The following is an 18,353-nucleotide window of genomic DNA, read 5'->3' as shown; positions in this document are numbered from 1 at the left end:
GATTTTTGCCTTGTTTGCAGCACCTCAGTGGCAGAAAGCATGCCATGTGATGTGTCACACAAGCTGCGTGTTGCACACAGCAGGCAGTTCGAGGTAACTGTCTGCAAACAAGCCAAAACAGCGAGCCAATTTTGGCCCAGTTACTCAACTGACACAAACAATATCTAAGTTTTTTTCTCCCTAGGAGTAGATTGACTTGCAATTATTCACTGATTAGCAGACGAGCAGGTACTAATGAACGGCTCAGCATGCTCAAATCAGCACAAAAATCAATTGCTGCTACCCTAGGGACAATGAATTGGATTGGATTAAATTATTTTCTCTTTGCATACTTTACTCAGAGGAAGCAGAATTTTGCCAAGACTGATCTTCTATCTGTGCAGGTGTTTTAGTTGTAGTAGAATATGAGTGGAACACCCAGATGCATAAGGTGATTCTCCATGGGCACACCAAAGGCAGAGGTGAGAGGGCCCAGGTTTCCTAATTCAACCCTGTGTCTTGAACAAGGGTAGGAAAAGGTGTGTTGGGGTGTGAATTTTCTCACCTGAATCGTGACATCTACTTTTGGATGGCCAAAGTGTGTCTGCAAAAACTCTGGCAGGTCCTTTACTTTCTAAGCTTTTATTACTAGTACTTTTTTTATAGCAAATACTTTTATTTAGTGTGGGGTAGTGTGACCTCCTGCTGATGGTCAGTTCCAGCAGGTGCATGACCAAATCTCCTATGGATAAAGCAGCCCACATTGGGAATGTCACCAGCCAGTGTGTCCCAGAAGCAACATCAACATGTTTCTGTCTGTCCTAGGACATGTAAACATTCTCCCATAGTTGCCAGGTAGTGTCAGAGGAGCTCAGAGGGGTGAGTCAGAAGGAAGGCATTATTTTTTGCAGTCCCATAGCAAACAGCCTGAATTGAAGGAACCCCAGTGTTTAGACTCAAGGAAAATTCTGGTTTCATGGCAATAAACCTTTTTAATAAAGCCTATGTTTGGCATCCTTGCTTCCTAACTGCCTGCAGCATAGCAGTTGCTGAGGTGTACTGAAGGTCTGTAGTGATGTGGGTGTCTCTTCCTCAAGGACAAAAGAGAGGAACTTTTCTAGCCTGTTTCACCCAAGCCACCAACATATTCTGGCAATTTTAACAGACTGATCTCAAACTCCTTTTGTCCTGTGAATTGCTGTTTTCATCCCCAGAACTGCTCCCAAGGCAGCTAAGATAACACCTGGTTTGAATTTCTCATGACAAATCAGAGAGAGGTGACAGGGTTTTTCCTGTTCTGGTGCAAACCCATGGCCCTGTGAGCAGATTGCTAGGTGACTTCTCCTCAACAAATCCCCTGACTGAACTCTCCCTGCCCTGATGGTGCAGCCCTGGATGTGCAGCCCCAAGACTCGCTCCTCCTGCTTCCCCACTTCTTCATCAGGCACTGAATTCCCAGCTCTCTCCTTGAGCTTCAATAATACCAATAACGTCACTGGCAAAACAGGCAGGAAGATGATACATGCAGAAGCAGTGACAAACACCTAAACATCTGACTTAGGGTTGTTAAAATGTCAGCCCATGGGCATGTGACAAACCCCATGTTCTGGATTTGTTTGCTAGAGGGAGGAACTGGAAATGGTGTCAGCTAATTTTCCTACCCAGGACTGCCAGCACAAAGTGGTCCTTCACAGACTGGCAAAACAATGTATTTTTTCTTAACCCAGAGTGCCAGAATAGCTCTGAGCACGTACTGTACTGCTGTCTGCAGGTCATGTGGGTACATTCTAAAAGGGATTTCCCAGGCGTTGCCAATGCTGCAGCCATAGGAGCAGGAGACAAAAATATTTGCACAGAATCTGGGGGCAGGGTTTGCAGCCTGTGCTGTACTATCCAGTCCTCCTACTTATAGCTCTGGACTCCCTTGGATATTTCTTGCATTATTACCTCCCCTTGGGTACTTTATTTATGCCTCTACAGACAGACTTTATTCATTTTTAAAATCTTTAGTGTGGACTCTGCATACCAAAGTCTCTTTTGTCAGAAAATCTGTGCTTTGTGGTCTGAATGGTGATTAAACCACAGATGGCATACCTGATCTGCTTGCTGCCATCCATGGCACAGTCCTTGCCTGGTGTCTCTCCTATGTCCCTCGTGACTGATCACCAGTTTCTCTTGGCGCTGGATCTGTAGTACCTCCAGAGCCAGTATGGGCACATTGGTCTTGGATGAGAGCACAGGGTTAGTCACTCCCAGTAAACAATGTCTAATTGTGTAAATGTTTTCCTTTCCTCTAGGAAAGGACTCTGTATTGTCCGCGCTGGATTGCTGTCTCGCTGCTCTATTTTCTACAATTTCTTTTTTTTTTTCTACAAAAAAAAAAAAAAAAAAAAAAAAAAAAAAAAGCTGCTCTTTCTTCCCGTACTTCTTGTATGGCCCAGCCTCAGCTCAAGTTCCTTAAATGCATACAAATGATGTCATGAGGAGATTAAGGAGCACACCTTGCTGCGTGATCAAAAGCAGCAGTAAAGGACAAACCCTCAGACCTGAAAAGTAGAGTTTGAGATCCCTTTGTTCCAGCCAACGACTGGGAGTGGCCTGTTGGGGAGACGCATCACTGTTCCTGTGAAAACAAGGGAACAACAACAACAGTGGGGCCAGTGGGGTGTTTCTGAAAACCGGTTTTTCTCAAGTACTCCGTGTTTTAGGGAAACCTAAGGGTGGCACTGTTACCAAACAATATCTCTTTAAAAAGGAGCTTGTAGAGCGATTCGGGGAGGGAAATTGCTTTAAGGAGTTTTAATCCATGAAATGGATAACGGATGACAGGCAAGATCCAGGTGATGCCCATGTGTTAGAAAAACAAATTACAAATTTAGGGACTGATATGCTTCAGTGCTCTTAGACCTGAGAGAGAAATTTGTTGTTGAGAACTGGACACAATGCAGAATTTATAAACCACAAAGACACTTACAGAAACTGAAGATGAAGGAGAAGCTAACAAAGACAATTAATGAGATTCTCTCTGTCTGGGAAAAAGATAATAAAAAGACTAAAAATGTGGAGTAATTAGCATTAGAAGCAATAAATAAATAACAGTAGATGATAGAATACTAATTAATGAAGAGAACTATGTAACTTACAAGCCAATGAACACTTAATTCCTTTGTTTGCTCAAATGTATAAATAGTTAAAGGTTTTGCTAACTGGCATACGTGTTCTGTGGAGCTATCCCCATGTACCCCAACACTGAATAGAAGTATGCTAACTTTCTACCCTGACCAGCTGGTTAAAGAGTTTATTTCCCAGCTTTTGGTGGCAGTTTCTGGTACCCTAGATGGGACAAAGAGGTGGCAACTCCACAGACCAGAGGAATTGTCAGCACTCCAGTGCACACTGAAGTATTTTCAGGGAGATCTTCCCATTCTCTGGTCTGGTGAGCAGAGCACTCTGCCCCTTCTGGGAAAAAGAATACAATATTACTCAAGGTACTTTATTTGAAGGTATTTTCCCTGCACATAAGATGCACTAATAGAAAGCTTACAGTGTGAGGCTCAGAGGTTTTTTAAATGTTCACTGGCTTGGGTTTTGTGAAAGGTTGTAAAAAGTTGTAAAATACTGTAAGAGGTTATAGAAAGCTTGTAAAAGGTTTTAAAAATGCTAAGAGGTTTTTTTTCTAAGATGGTAAATATAGGAGGGGGGCTATCTTCATAGCTCCCAGGAGAAGGGATCCTGAAGGGTTCCCCTTTGTGTTGTGTCCTAAGGAACTGGGAAAGGTCAGGGGTTTGGAAGGGGTGACCCCCGACACAAAAACAACTTGTTGAGTATTGTGATCATTGGTGGCTGATATATAAACTTAATGGTGGTGAAAAGTGGCCTGTTAATGGGACTGAAAATTACAATACCATTTTGCAATTAACGCTGTTTTGTAGAAGGAATGGAACAGACACCCGCCGTATGCTGATATAATTTTTTCTTTTGAGGAGTAATCCTGATTAGTGGAAGGAATATATGCATGTGCCTAGAGATCCGATGGTGTTAGCATTAGAACAGAAGGGATGAGAAACCACTCAAAAGGTGCTGCTCTGGCTGCAGTCTAGGCTCCATCCCCAGTGCCAAGCATGTGGCTGCGGGCTCCTGTGGCACATCGAGCTGGGCAAGTTTGTCCTGAGGCTGAGGGACTGGTGCAGCTCAGCACTGGGGCTGCTCGGGGAATGTCATGTGGGAAGGCTTTACCTCGGAAATGGACTTCTGCTTTAGGATATTTACTGTCTCACAAGGACAAAGGAGTTCAGGTCAGGAAGGAAAAGAGGCTGTCTGTCCAGTCCTGAGCCCCTTTCTAAGAGGGAGCTGAGCCTGGCTGCAGGAAAGACTTTCAGAATTGAAAGATGCTTTTATGACTGCTCCTGCTCTGGGACTACTGAGCTTTCCAGGCAGAATTGCTGCCCTGTGGAGCAGAGTGACCATCACGTGTTAAATGCCAGCACAGCTCAGGATTCGCAGGCAGGAGGAGCTGGATGTTCTCCCTGGAAACCACTGTGAAGACTTCCAGGGAGTTTCTGGGCTTGACAGTGCTTGACACACGTTCAGCAGACTCAAATGTCTCTGCTTGCTTCAGGCTTTTACTGTGGAGTGAACAAGAGCCTTCCAGGAAATGTTCTACAGCTTGGTGAAGTCAGGCCTGAACAGCACTTCAGAGAGCAGCTGATAAAACAGGTCACTCTAACAGGTGTTCCATAAACAGTTGTTGTTGTTGTTGTTGTTGTTATTATTATTATTATTTCTTCAAGGCCGGGTTGGATGGGGCTCTGGGCAGCCTGGTCTAGTGTAAGGTGTCCCTGCCCATGGCAGGGAGGTTTGGACTCAATGATCTTGAAGGTCCTCTCCAACCTAAACCATTCTACAATTCTAAGATTGAAGAAAGGTGTAATAGCAGAAGGGACATAAACTTGTGTGTCACTTCTTTACTTATTGCATTCCAGTTTATCACTTGCTAATGATACAGTTAATAATGACTAGACAATTTAGGAAGATATTTGTGGCCTCAAAATCAAGACCCTCATTAAATTCCTTTAGATACAAAATTCCTGTGGCTGGGCAAGGCCTGGGGCATCATCAGAGATGATGGTTGGTTGTGGAAGGATGGCTGCAAGAAAGAGGACATAAAACTTAAAGCTCAGCAGCTAACCACAAGAATGAGCAAGGTCAACATGATCGTGAGCCTGCCTGCTAGACAAAGATAGGATCTTGTGGTCAAGCTAGACAAGGATGTGAGTTACAGCCCTAACCACAGCTGGGCAGAGCTAAGAAAATGTAACTTTTAAGAATTATCCAATCAACTAAGGACAACTATGATTAACTAATAAAGCCGGCTATAAATGTAATTGCAGAATCACTAATAAACGAAGCTTGCTTAACAATCATATTGATTGTCCGCATCTTCCCTCGTCCTCCGCAGGTGTTCAATTTAGTTTTATTCTATCCCTGAAGCTATCTTATCAATCTTCTCTAAAATTTTCTGTGGTTGTAATCTCATCATCAGTTAAGTTCCTAAACATGTTTGGGACCTTGTCCTTGTTGGACCTTGTCCAACATTGTCCTTGGTCTTATCTACAAAATAACTGTATTTTCTGTATTTCACAGGAAAGAAGACCAGCATATTAACTAAAGTGGGAATTTGGGTACTTCAGTTTCAAAAAGGTGTGACCTGTGCATTCATATCAACATGAACATATACATGCCATTCATTCATGGCTGAATGAATCATCATGTGATATTTAACGTTGTTCTGCTCTAATGTTTTCAGATGCTGAGCCCAAGGTAGAGACAACACTGATGTAATTTAACACTCACCTTCTCCTGATTGCCTAGTCCAAGATTTTACAGATGGGCCATACCTATGTTCATCCAGTTTCATTAATATTTCTGGATGGTTCAACATATTTGTATTGACCAGGAGGGACTCACAAATTATTCTATCTGAGAAATGGCTTGCATGTTTTAAATGGTCTTACTTACAATTGATCTGGTTTTAACAGCAACATTAGGAATTAATAAATGATACTATATGAAAGCATTGAAAATATGGTTGAGCTTTATTTCAGAGGTAGTGTTCTTGCTCCTTCCCTTGTTTGACCTGTGCATATATAATATTTTTTAATTCAACTATAAGAGCTTGTGACTACTATTTCAGAATTGCTATATATCCTATTCAGAACCAAATACATTCTCTGTATCCCGCAGGGCATTTAGGGCAGACTGTCTGTATGTATGCTGTCTTTTGTTTACATGCAGATGATTTACTTTTATTTTATTTTATTTTTTTTAAATTTACTATAAATGGTTGGCACTTTCCAGAAGTTTGGTGTTATTATTGGGTCGTAATAGACCTTTGCAAACGTCTTTCTTTTTTTTTTTCTTCTGTTTTGAAGATCTCTTTGCCATCCCGAGGAAACTTAGGCTTAAGGCAAGAGGAATGAGACTGCATCTGCAGTCACCCTGTAGATCACTAACCTACAAAATGGCTCAGCACCTTGATCCTGCTGCCTGCTTATTTCTGCAAAGTGTGATTCTAGTATTGTGTGAATGTAATAAATAGGCTTGGAGAATGCAAATTATCTCAAGGAGATGTCAGAGCCATTAGGCTCTGCTAGATCTGAAAATATTTGGAATTTCAGTTACTTTTTTCCCCCTCTTTTCTCAATTGACTAAGGAAATTAATCTGAAATTCTTAAAAACCTGCCCAGCTGAATTACTCTCTGCTTGTAACTATCCTGTACTGTTTGCTGTTAGTAAAACCAGACATTAGTGTCCTGGCAGGGCTGGCTGGGCATCCTTGCCTTCGGCAGGTGCCTGCGGCTTTTCCTCCGGCACCGGATCCAGGTCTGGCACCTTCTGCCCTGCCTTGGCAACTGTGAACCTGCTCATGTGCAGAGCTTCTTCATACACTGGAGGGGTGTCTGATGTGGACAGGGGAGGTGTTCCCTGGGCAGTGTTGTGGGAGTGTGCCACTGCTAATATCCTCCTGGCAGCAGGTCCAAACACCGAGTGGAGAGCTGGAAGAGAGGAGACCAAAGCTGTTTGCCTCATCCTGAAAGTATCATGTGATTAGAGGATATCCACAGGGTTTTCTTTTCCCACAGCCAGGATGATTTCCTTTTCCTGCCCCTTCAGTCTTCCCTAAAAGGACTGGATGTGAAATCCTGCTAGCAACATCCCACAATTACACTCTCCTGAAATGCCACTGAAATGCCTGAAATCCCACTCCTGTAGCTGCCCTTATTCCACCCAAACATGTCTCACAGCTGAGCACCTTAGTTTGTAGCATGTACAGAGGTCGCTTTCCCTCCATCCTGCCATGAACTTCCCTCTGTCAGCCTTGGGGTGTCACCAGCTGGGCTTTACAGTGCAGCCCCCACACTTCACAGGCTGTTGAAGTCCCCAGGATCTGGCAAGGCCAACTCACAAGTGATGGTGCTCTGGAGGGTGCTGTCGTGGTCAAATGCAATGACGGTGACCTCGTAGGGCTGGGGGCCCGACTCATCCCCTCTCTGATGGCAGTGGAAGCAGCACCTCACGCAGACAGAGACCAGGCCACACAGGAGCAGGAGCCCCCCGATCACCAGCACCAGCCTGGAGCGGGAGAGGACACAGGACAGAAAGATTTTGTTTGTAGGACACCTCTTAATGTCTCTGACTGCTTACAGCATGGTTAACCTCAAAACTAAACAAAGTCACCTGGGGCCTTGCCCAGCTGAGTTTGGACAGTCTCCAGGGATGCAGATCCCTTGTCCACTCCAGGCACCTGTTCAAGTGCTGCACCATCCTCAGGGGAAGCATTTTTTCTCATGTCTAATCAGAATTTTCCTGTCTGCAGCTTGGTCACCCACCTTATGTGCTTCTACTGAGCACCTCTGAGAAGTCTCTGTCTTTATGCTCTCTCAAGATCCCCCTTAGGTAGTGGAAAACTATAATTACTTTGTCCCCTTAGCTTCCTCCAGTCTCAAGAAACCTGGTTATCTTTATTGGCTCTCCAGGGGACTGGCTTCAGGTCCTCAACATCTATTTTGTACTAGGGGACCAAAACTAGGTATTCCAGACATCTTGTCATGAGTGATGAGCAGAGAGGAAAAATTGGATCTCACAATCTTCTAGCATACCCTTATTAATTCAGCCTTCTAGATGTTCAACAGCTACCATCCATTTTGATCTCATCCTGGTGGGAATGATTAAGAAATCAGACAGAACTTACTTTAAAAATCAGTCTTTTCAAAGGCATATTGTGCCATGAATGCTTTATTAATATTGTTCATATGACTAAACATGTGGAATAAAAAAGGAGGCTGGTAGGTCAGCTTTTGTTGATGAGACAGCTGAGGGGTTGCCTTGCTCTTGTAGAGCTTTACAGAATTCCAGGGAAAAGGAGGGGGTGGCATCACTCTTGAGCAAGTCACATTTAATCCCACCCTTTGGTACTGGAATTGTCTAGAGATGCAGATATTTAGAATAAACATGTTATCTTACCAGATATACCACAAACGGTCCCATTCTGTACCTGAACAGCTGAAGAGAAGAGGGTACAAGAAATAGTTATCCACAGAATACCAAATAAATGGGAAGATCCCTGTGGTACCCTCCTGCATCTCCCCTCATGCTCCTCACTTATTGTGCAGATTCCAAACGGCACAATGACGAGAAACTCGTTGTGCTTTGTGGAGGACACAGTTGTCCAACCTCATCAGTATCCCTGTTAGGTGAATTTCCCTTCTGTTGGCTTTATCTCTTTATTGCTTTCCTGATATTTATTCTTGCCCAATTGCAAGTGCAAATGTTAGAGGTCTGTGTTCACGTTTGTTTTTTTCTTTTTTGTCAGTATACCATTTCAGTTATTCTTACAAATTACATCACTGATAGTAATATTCACCAAAGCAGTATATTTCAAACCATTTATTCAAGGAAATTTTGTTTCTAAATTCATAATACCAATTAATTAAAATTACACCAGAAAGCTCTTAACTATTGCAGTAATGCAAATAGGCAGCAGGAGCAGTACCACATGATCAGTATGTTGATCAATAAAAATAGTAATTAATACACTTCACATTCAAAGTAATGCTGATTTTGCATGTGTTGCTAATACAATTAAATAAGCTTTTCTGGAAAATGTCAACCATCAGGTCATAACACCCATGTCCAGTATTGCCTTTGGTGTTCATTGTCTCTCAAAAGAAGAACAAGACTGGCAAATACTTACAGTTCAGGGTTGAGGCAGCCTTCCTCACCTCTCACCTGGGGGAACTAGAAGGGGAAAACCAGAAAACACACAGCTAGAGTGAATTGAATCTTTGTCATATGCATCTTTTTTATCTTTTATATTATGAGTCTGGATCTCCTATGGTAAAGACTTGCTGTTATCTATCTTCCATTTTTTTCATCATATATTCTGCTGTAGATTTGAAGTTACTCGCCTACCAACAGCATTGTTTCATATATTAACTCCCTGTAGTCACTAAAATCCTATTTAGTACTGTTCTTACCTTCATCCTCACCACAACTTTCCCTTTCTCCACCATAAGCCATTTAGATACTTCTCCACTCTCAAATATTAAGAATATTTAAATACCCTGCTTTACATTATACCCTCTCTGGCTTGAAAACTGCTCTGTCCCTCCAGCACTCCTACCCTTGTCATTCCTTTTCCTTGGGTACCCTGATGTCTGAGTTACCATCCCTGGAATACCGGCAAATATTATCTTGTCCGTGTGTGCCTCTTATGTGGCCAGTTCTTTCTAATATCAGGGAAATTATTATTGCTAATGGCCCTCCATCTTTCCAAGGTAACTCCAATCTGAGCAGAGACCCATAAAGAGCAATGTCAAAGATGACTTACCCATAAGAAACTCCCTACGACAAAGCAGAGCATGTCGGAGTTACGCATCCCTGTTAGGTGGTTCTGTGGCCTCTTGGTGTCTCAAGCTGCTCGGAGTCTTCTTGTCCTTTCTATTTTCAGTTCATCCTCACCAGTCCAGTGGCCAGGAGAAGGAGCAGCTTCTATGCTGTATGTTGAATCCAATCTCTTCCTCCTACTCTACCTCTTTCTGCCCTTCAGGTTTTTGCTTTTCCTCTTCCCCTTTTTGTCACTGGCAATTCCTGATTGTTTCTGCCTGTCTCTTTTTGTTATTCTATTGGCCTGGTTCTCTTCCCCTTTTGAAGGGATTTCTAAAGCCTTCCAGTCAGATCAGGAGAACAGCAGTGGCTACAGGTTCTTACTTTAGATGTTTAACTAGTTCAGTGAAGGGCATCATGAGATCTCTGCAGGCCTGACCCTTCCCTTCTGTGAGCAGAAAGGGTCTCAGAGTTTGTTCATTCCCAATTATTTCTCTCCCCGCCTCTACCCTGAGGGGAGTGGGTTGAAGGTCATGTTACTGACCTGTTTAAATGGAGTTCAGATTCCTCTCCATCCTCCAGTACCTTTTCTGCCCCTGCACTCACATTGTCCTACCTCTGACAATCCAATCTACTGACTTAGAAGTGAAAGATTTTGCCATATAATAACTATATCCAGCATTTTATATATATATATATATATATGTATATATGTGCAGGTATATGTGTGTATGTAGATATAAACGTGTATACATATGCAACATATATGTATGCATATATATATATGTGTATATATATATACTCATATGCAGCAACTCTTGTACCTCCTGTTTTAAGGATCTGCCATTATCCCTCTTACCTGGCTGATGCCTTAGGTTTTAACTTTTATGGTTTTCAAATTCTGTACTGCTTAGTGTGTAACTCTGAAGTTTCTTGTAGCCTGTTAACTTCTGCTCTCTTGTGCTAGGTAGACATAACAAAGCCTCTCCAGGCCTGCTCTCCAAGGACATCAATACTATCCTAGGCCAAAAAGTATGAACCAAAGAGCTTCTAAAGGAGGAGTAAGCTGAGGGGAATTACATCATTAACTGAAGCTTTAATTGGAGAATTAGCCCTGATATGCAAATGAACCAAACCTATAAAAGTGCGAAGAACTCGTGACCTGTCATCCACCTTGGGATCCGTCTTGGCAGTAGCCTCTGGCCTCCAGGGGGTACCTTTGAAGGCCTTTCAAATAAATTCCTACTTTTATTCCCTTACTCCTGTCCAGTCTCTGTGTCTAGGAGGCCTCTTAAGGCATCATGGTCATGTCCTGCTATGTCAGTCCTGCAGCTGAGAGTCTGTTCACTCACAGGTCCCACTCCCAGACTTCCTGCGTGGCCAGCCAAGTCCCCCTAAATTCCTTGCAGCAGAGAGAATTTGTGTTGATTATCCTGTTCTCCATACTATTAGTCCTACAGCTGGTTATATTCACAGGTGCCATGCAACGACCCATTAATTTTCTCTGTCTTGTAGAATTGCTTCAAATTTCTGTTAGTGCTCATGGCTGTCCAAAGTGTTATTACAGGCATGTAATTGTGTTCTCCTAATCTTTCTCTTTTGAATAGCTGAGACAGAAAAAACTGCTCTGCAGTAATGTGTAACTATTTGTGTTTGGGAACCACCTGGGACTGGTGCATAAATGTTTGTTAAAGGCAGGATAGCAGCTGGTGAGACTTGTTGCCCTTTGTTGCAATCACAGCCCCTTCACATTAAACTGGTGAATCATTAGCCCTGGTGGTGCATTTTAGAGTTGCAGAGCAGAACCAATGGATTCATGAACATAATGTATTCTCCCAAGGCAGGCTAAAACCCATTTGCCATTCTCTAATTATAAAAGTAGTGGTGAAGTATAAACATGCCTTAGCAGTAGTTTATCCATCCATCCATCCATCCATCCATCCATCCATCCATCCATCCATCCATCCATCCATGTCTGCTGGAAGGAGGTTTCTGAGTCCTGATGGACAAATAAGAAAGAAAGAAACATGGTCTACCTGACATTGTATTTACATAGGAATTGACCAATATTCTTTTTGTCTCCTTCTCCTAAATTCTATGGTGTATTATAGAAGTCTTAGAAGGAAAGACCCAGCAGAACTGTAAAATATGTGTACACGGCTTTTGAAACTGGTGGGATTAAATGTGGAAAAGAAGTACAAATTTACCAATGTTTTTTGGGGCTTTTTATTATCAGCATGATAATTCAATAGATCATCAGTTGATTTTAGCTGAAATTCAGTCATACGATAATCTCAAATTCTACAAGGATCCAACTGGAGAAATATCATATAAAGTGACAAAAAATTCCCTAAAGCAAAAGCAGCAGTGTGACATGAAACAGTGACCTCTCCAAAAGCACAATGTAATTAATTCTTACTGAAACTTATTGATTACTTTTCTTCAATTTCTATGGCATTGCTATTAACACTGTGTTTCCAGTGTTACCAAAAATAGGTAAAAATACAAAGTCCTTAACACCAGTGTAGCATTAAGAAGTAGGCATTCTTTATTTGGCTGGATGCACGAGGGGATATCCTTTGAAATACTGTGCATGCTGAGTACAGAAAAAGATGCTGAGTACAGTAAAAGCTCCTATTTAGAGGCTTTATTTTACACATATATTCCTTGATTTTCCTGGAATGAATATACATTTGATAATCATTTCCCCAAAATCATTAACATATTTTTCCCTCCTCTCTGCAGATATGTTTTTCTGTCCTGGGGGTCTCTTTGGTGGTCCCTGGTGGTTGGTGACCCCAAAGTCAAACCTGACTGCCTGGTGAACTGGTAAAAGTTGGCACAACTGGGCTGCTTACTCTCCAGTTCTTCTTCCTACAGAATAAGCATTGTGCAGTTCCATGGGCCAGTGGTTTTTCAAGAATGATCATTGTGTTAACTGACCAGGTGCAAACAATTCTTCATCTGGCAACATTCCCTCCTTTAAGGCTTGGGAAGCTTGTCTTCAGCTGTTCCAGGAGGTGGCCTTTTCCTGCTTAGGGGTGTGTTTTTTAAACAAATTGGACATTTCACTGTTACTGGTTTGTCTATTTCAGTTGTTCCCACACTAAGTACAGAGTTTTGGAGACTAGGTGTCAGGGACTCAATTCCCCCATGGGTTTTGTTGTGTTCTTTTCCCATTACTTTCCTCCTTACGGGAAGTGGAACTATAACCTGTGGTCTGTTTGTTGCCCCTCATCCCTCTTGATTCTTAGTGGCTTTTAATATATTTTCTAAATATTGATCCTCACTGTCAGAATTAGCCTTAAATTCAGATATGTCAATTTTTTTTTGGTGGCACTAACTCTGGGATGCCTTTTTCAGCTACTCCTCGATCTGCTTTGTCTGCCAGTCGGTTTCCCACTCTAACATTAGTTTGTCCAGATTGATGTGCTTTGCAGTGCACCACTGCCACCTCCTTTGGTTTTTTAACTTCAAAAGTTGTAAAATTTCTTCTTTGTGTTGATTAGATGATCCTTGAGTTGATAGCAGTCCTCTTTCCTTCCGTATGGCTCCATGGGCATGAATCACAACAAATGCATATCTAGGATCAGTCCAAACATTCACTCTTTTGCCCACTGCCAAGTTCAATGCTTGTTTTAGGGCTATTATCTCTGCTTTTTTGGCTGATGTATTAATTGGTAAAGGCTGAGCTTCTAATACCTCAGTGGCAGTCACCACTGCACATCTTGCCATCTATTTCCATCTTTCATGAAACTGCTACCATCTGTAAAATAATTCTAAATCAGGATTCTCTACTGGTTCATCCTGTAAATCATTTCTGCTGGAATACCTGGTCCATGGTTTGGAGACAATCCTGTGACAAGGCTCCCTCATCCACTGCCTTTGGATGGAGGAACACAGCTGGATTCGTGGCTGCTGTCGTCTTTAATTCCACATCAACCTGCTCCAAGAGCACTACTTGGTATTTGAGCATCCTGCTGGGGGACAGCCAATGCCCCTCCTTTTGCTCTAATATGGATGTCACCATGTGAGGGACAAAACCAGTGATGTGCTGTCCAGTCCTGACCTTCCTGGCCTCTTGGATCAGTAGAACAGCTGCAGCAATTGCTTGCAAGCATCCTGGCCATCCTCTGCTCACATTATCCAGCACTTTGGAGAAATAGCCCACAGGTCTCCTCCAGGTTCCCAGTTTCTACATCAGGACTCCCAGCTCCCCTCCAGTTATCTGGGCATACAATTTTCCCAATAAATCTCTCCCCAACGAGGGCTTTGGACATTCAGGCATATATAGAAACTGATGGGTAGCACAGTTCTTTCCTAATTTAAATTTCATGGGCTGTAAAAAGGACTGAGTTTCACTTTTCCCTGTAGCCCCAGTTACATTTACCACATTGTGTACATTTATCACATGTACCAATTTACATGTAACAACTTACAATCTACAGTTTACAATTTACAATTTACCAATTTACAGTTACCACATCCTTACTAAGCTTTCCTTTACACGTATTCAATACAGAGTAATTTGCTCCTGTGCTTACCAAAACTTCGACTTCTTTCCCCAGCCTCAGGGGCTCAGCTGGGGTAGAATCCCCCGTTTCCCTTCAATCTTCATCTTCTCATATAACAGCCGTGAGGTAGGGTCCAGCTTCCCAGCCTGCAGGTCTTCCCGCTTCCAATGCTCCTTTTCCTTACCAAGTGCGCTCTGGTCTCCCTCTAATCTTTGTCGGGGAAACGATGGGAGCCTCCCGTCTCCCCTTCTCCTTGTTCTGTCTTGCCTTCCTCTTTCCCCTCCCCTGTTGGACAGTCCCTTAGCACCCTCTAGAGTTGCAAGTAGGTTCTCGTGTATCTTGTTTTCCCTTCCAGCCTGTCACATTCCCTTTTCTCTATCCCTGTTGTGATATGCTGTCCAAGCTTCATCTAACAATTTTCCTGAGTCACGCCACTCCAGTCCTTCCATTTTTTGGAGTTTCCTTCTAATATCTGGGCCGACTGCCCTATAAAGATAGTTGTTAACTGTACAGCCTCCTCTGGATTATCAGGGTCCAGATTAGTGTATTTTCTGGCAGTCACCTTCAATCATTCAATGAAAGTTGCAATCCTGTCCTGCTTTACCTTGTACAGTTTTGACCAGTTCAAGGCTTTCAGTGTAGCATGCTCTACACCAAATAATACCCATCTCTGGTACCTTGTTAAATGATCTCCAGCCCAGGTAAATTAGGGTCCCACCTTGGGTCTGTTGAAGGAAAATTCTGATCTACAGTTCCTTCTAAGTCTCCATGAGCATGTGCCCCCTCCACCTGCTTCTGCCCACAGTCTACACCATCTGTTTTTCTGTACTAACCAATGATGTTAACTAGTATATCATGACTTGTATATCATTCCAGTCAGGGTCCTGAGTCCTAGTTATGGTTCCTGGTGTAATTCCAGATGTTTGAGATAGCCCTGGTTTAGTAGTCACAGAATCACAGAATCATTTAGGTTGGAAAAGGCCTCTGAGACCATCCAGTCCAACCTGTGACTGATCACCACCTTGTCAACCAGACCATGGCAATAAGTGCCATGCCCAGTCTTTCTTTAAACACCTCCTGGGACTGTGACTCCACCATCTCCCTGGACAGTTCATTCCACTCTGACTTCACCAAATTATTTTTAGGTTTTTCCATGCGTCAGGGTAAGGGAAGTCCCTTGCTTTCTGCCTTCTTTCCCTTTCTCTACTGCTTTAGCTTGAACTTTTTAATAACATTGTCCCCCAGCCAACTTTGCAGACAAATAGTATATGACATTATTCTGTGGAGTGAGACCAGAAAGGCTTTGGCAAACCCTGTTTGTAAATGTTCCTCCTAAAATCTGCAGAAAACAGTCTGTTGAAGAAATGAAGCTTTTTCCTTCAGTGACTGATACTGAAGCAATGCCACATGTTGTGCTAATTCCCTTGATTCAGCCACACAACACAAAGGAAAGCAAGTACTAGAGTTGCCTGGCATAGTCCCAAAAAAGCAAGACAACAGCTAGTGCAAAATGATGAAAACAAGTGCAGTTTTATTAATGAGCTGAGCTTTAAGCCCATCAGCCAATTTGAAATGACTGCATATGCCAGTGTCCAAGAATCCTGAAAAGTCAGAGCACAGGATCATACAAATTCACTGCTAGCTCACCTCTGAAGGCCATCACAAGGGGAAATATATGCTATACATATCCAGGCTCATGTTACAGACTTCAGTGGTGTCACTCCTGTGCTTTCTATTGCAATTCAGACTTTCTTACACTTCAAGGAGGGCCACACACCTAATGAAATGAAGAAATAAAGATACAGGAAAACAGCTACAGGACACGGTCGATTCACTTTCTCCATGAGCCTGGGAAATGATGCTGATGTTGCTTTTCCTGGGAGCACAGAAAGAAACTCCGACCTGAAAATAAAAAGTCCAGTGGGTGCATCAGCTAGTTATTTATGATTGAACTGTATGTGTGAGATTGCAACTGGTAAAAGCACAGTTTATTTCTCTGTTGATACAAGGACCATGCTTTCGTAACTGTAGAGCACCCACAGGTCAGCATGGCCCCCCTTGACTTGTGATCCCTTGTTCTGTCTCTCAATAAACTTAATGCCTCTGCAGTCCACTCCTATTTATGACACAGGGTTTTACTTCATTCTATTTGTACAAGGAGTACAGCACAAAAAGTAAAGGGCCTCCTGAAGGAAAGGAATTGATTGAAAATGTGCTATCTTTCCTATCTGGGTTGTGATGTGGTTTTTTCATGCAGAGTGGTCAAGGTCCCCTTTGCTGATAGCAGGAAGCTGACCTCGCTTCTTCAGAGAAACTGCTCCCAGAGATTTCTCAGCACAGAGGAAAATGAGCAACTTTCTAGTCTGAGGTGACTACCCTGTCTGGAACTTCTGTAACATCTAAAACCAGACTCCAGAGTTTCCCATGATTTCATATAGATGCAGATTTGAATTTATCCCTCCCACCTCTGCAGGAGAAGAGCAGGAGGTGGAGAGCTAGCGTCCTATGTGACCTCATAGGGGGAGGGCTTGGAGCTTTTAGCAAATAATAGCTGAGACTCTTGGACAGCACAAACTGCAGACTTTCCCTTTGTATTTACACCTATAGATTGAAATAATTTGTCTCCTAGGCTACACAAGTAGTCCCATCCCTTCTGGGAACAAGGATGTGCAACAAGTCTGATGTCCTGAAAATCTGTGTATACAAATATGTTGCCGGATGGGGAATGAGAGACTATGGAGTACAGGACTCACCTGTCTTTAGGATGAGAGATATGCCCTGTTTTACTAAACATGTGGAGCAGATGGACTGGGGAATGCTCAGAACCCCATCCAGCCTGGCCGTGGACACTTCCAGGGATGAGGCAGCCACAGCTTCTCTGGGCAACCTGTGCCAGGGCCTCAGCACTCTTCAAACGGAATAATTTCTTTCCAGTATCTAATCTAAACCTAGTCCTTATCTGAACTGTTCCCCAAGTTTCCATTCTGGTCAGCAAAGAGAAATTAGCATTTCTAGGGCTCAATTTATCTCAGTCTATTGTCGATTTCTAAATTAAGTGAGCTGCGTCCTTAAATTCCTTTGTCTTTCCTGGGCAAAGTCAGCTGAGAGTGACCACGCTGGATGTCCTCTGTACACACCTTGTAAGCTGCTCCCAGTTATCTCAGAGGGAGCTTTAGTGTCCCCTTGGTGGACACTAAAGTTGGGCGAGATGAACCTCAGTGTGTCTGGCTGCTTGTTCCTGTTTTCAGAAGTGTTTGCAAACTGCCTTGTTTGCTTTTCATTAATGCTTTGGCTTCTTCTCAACTTGGCCTGGCTGTAGCTAAAAATTATATTTATTTGTATTAAATGATATTATTTGTATTTAGGTAACTGATTTATGTCAAATACATGCATCCTGTCCTGCACATTGAAAAAATTTGCAAGAGAGCAAAGGACAAAATTATCCTTTGGGTTACTGAAGGCTGATCTCGGTAAAGCGTTAGAAATACTACAAGCACTTACAGGAAAATTTCAGGCCACTTCTCTTTTCCTTTTTCTTCTCTTCACTTGATTATTTTGTTTGGGTTTTATTCTGTGTCTTACCAGATCAATACTGCCTCTAGTTAAAATATGCACAGCCTTCTAAAAGTAGGAGTAGGGGAAAGGGAAGAGAGCTAGGACTGCAAAGCTCTCACCTTGGTATTATGGAAATAAACATCCTCCCAAATTAACTCCCCAAATTCCACTTTGTCTGTGAAAAGACATAACAAGGTGACATGAGCAACTGCTTTGAAGTGAGTAACACCTGATCCTTCTGACTTTAGATCTTTTGACAGAGAACTTCTGTGCCGATATCCCCACGTCACCTCTGCTGTGCAAACAGGGGAAAGGCCACAGGCACTCAGTTTCTGCTGAGTCAAGGACTGAACCTGAGAGCCCTGAACATGAGTCCAGTATAAAATCCACAGCCTGCAAAATGCTTCAGGCTCACACAGG

General features: G+C 42.8%; 1 protein-coding gene across 1 annotated transcript; it reads right to left on the bottom strand.

Annotated features, from left to right (window-relative positions):
- Positions 1-6,079: 6,079 nt before the first annotated feature.
- On the bottom strand, positions 6,080-10,196 carry TMEM52B (transmembrane protein 52B). The gene is made up of 5 exons (XM_008642459.2): positions 9,869-10,196; positions 9,233-9,276; positions 8,503-8,541; positions 7,445-7,611; positions 6,080-7,034 (listed from the first exon to the last, which is right to left on the bottom strand). The coding sequence occupies exons 1-5, from the start codon at positions 9,914-9,916 to the stop codon at positions 6,784-6,786; spliced, it is 549 nt and encodes a 182-aa protein (XP_008640681.1). The 5' UTR covers positions 9,917-10,196; the 3' UTR covers positions 6,080-6,783.
- Between the last annotated feature and the right edge of the window lie 8,157 nt (positions 10,197-18,353).

The sequence above is a fragment of the Corvus brachyrhynchos genome, unplaced genomic scaffold (assembly GCF_000691975.1).
Source record: "Corvus brachyrhynchos isolate BGI_N302 unplaced genomic scaffold, ASM69197v1 scaffold209, whole genome shotgun sequence".
Lineage (NCBI taxonomy): Eukaryota > Metazoa > Chordata > Aves > Passeriformes > Corvidae > Corvus > Corvus brachyrhynchos.
This window is presented reverse-complemented; position numbering and strand designations above follow the sequence as displayed.

Bases quoted from the DNA above. Each gene is read 5' to 3' on its own strand.
- TMEM52B (XM_008642459.2), bottom strand. From the start codon at position 9,916: ATGCGTAACTCCGACATGCTCTGCTTTGTCGTAGGGAGTTTCTTATGG. The intron at 8,542-9,232 runs GTAAGTATTTGC...TCTTCTCTTCAG, and splicing joins GGCTGCCTCAACCCTGAACT to CTGTTCAGGTACAGAATGGG. The intron at 7,612-8,502 runs GTAAGATAACAT...CTCCCGCTCCAG, and splicing joins GACCGTTTGTGGTATATCTG to GCTGGTGCTGGTGATCGGGG.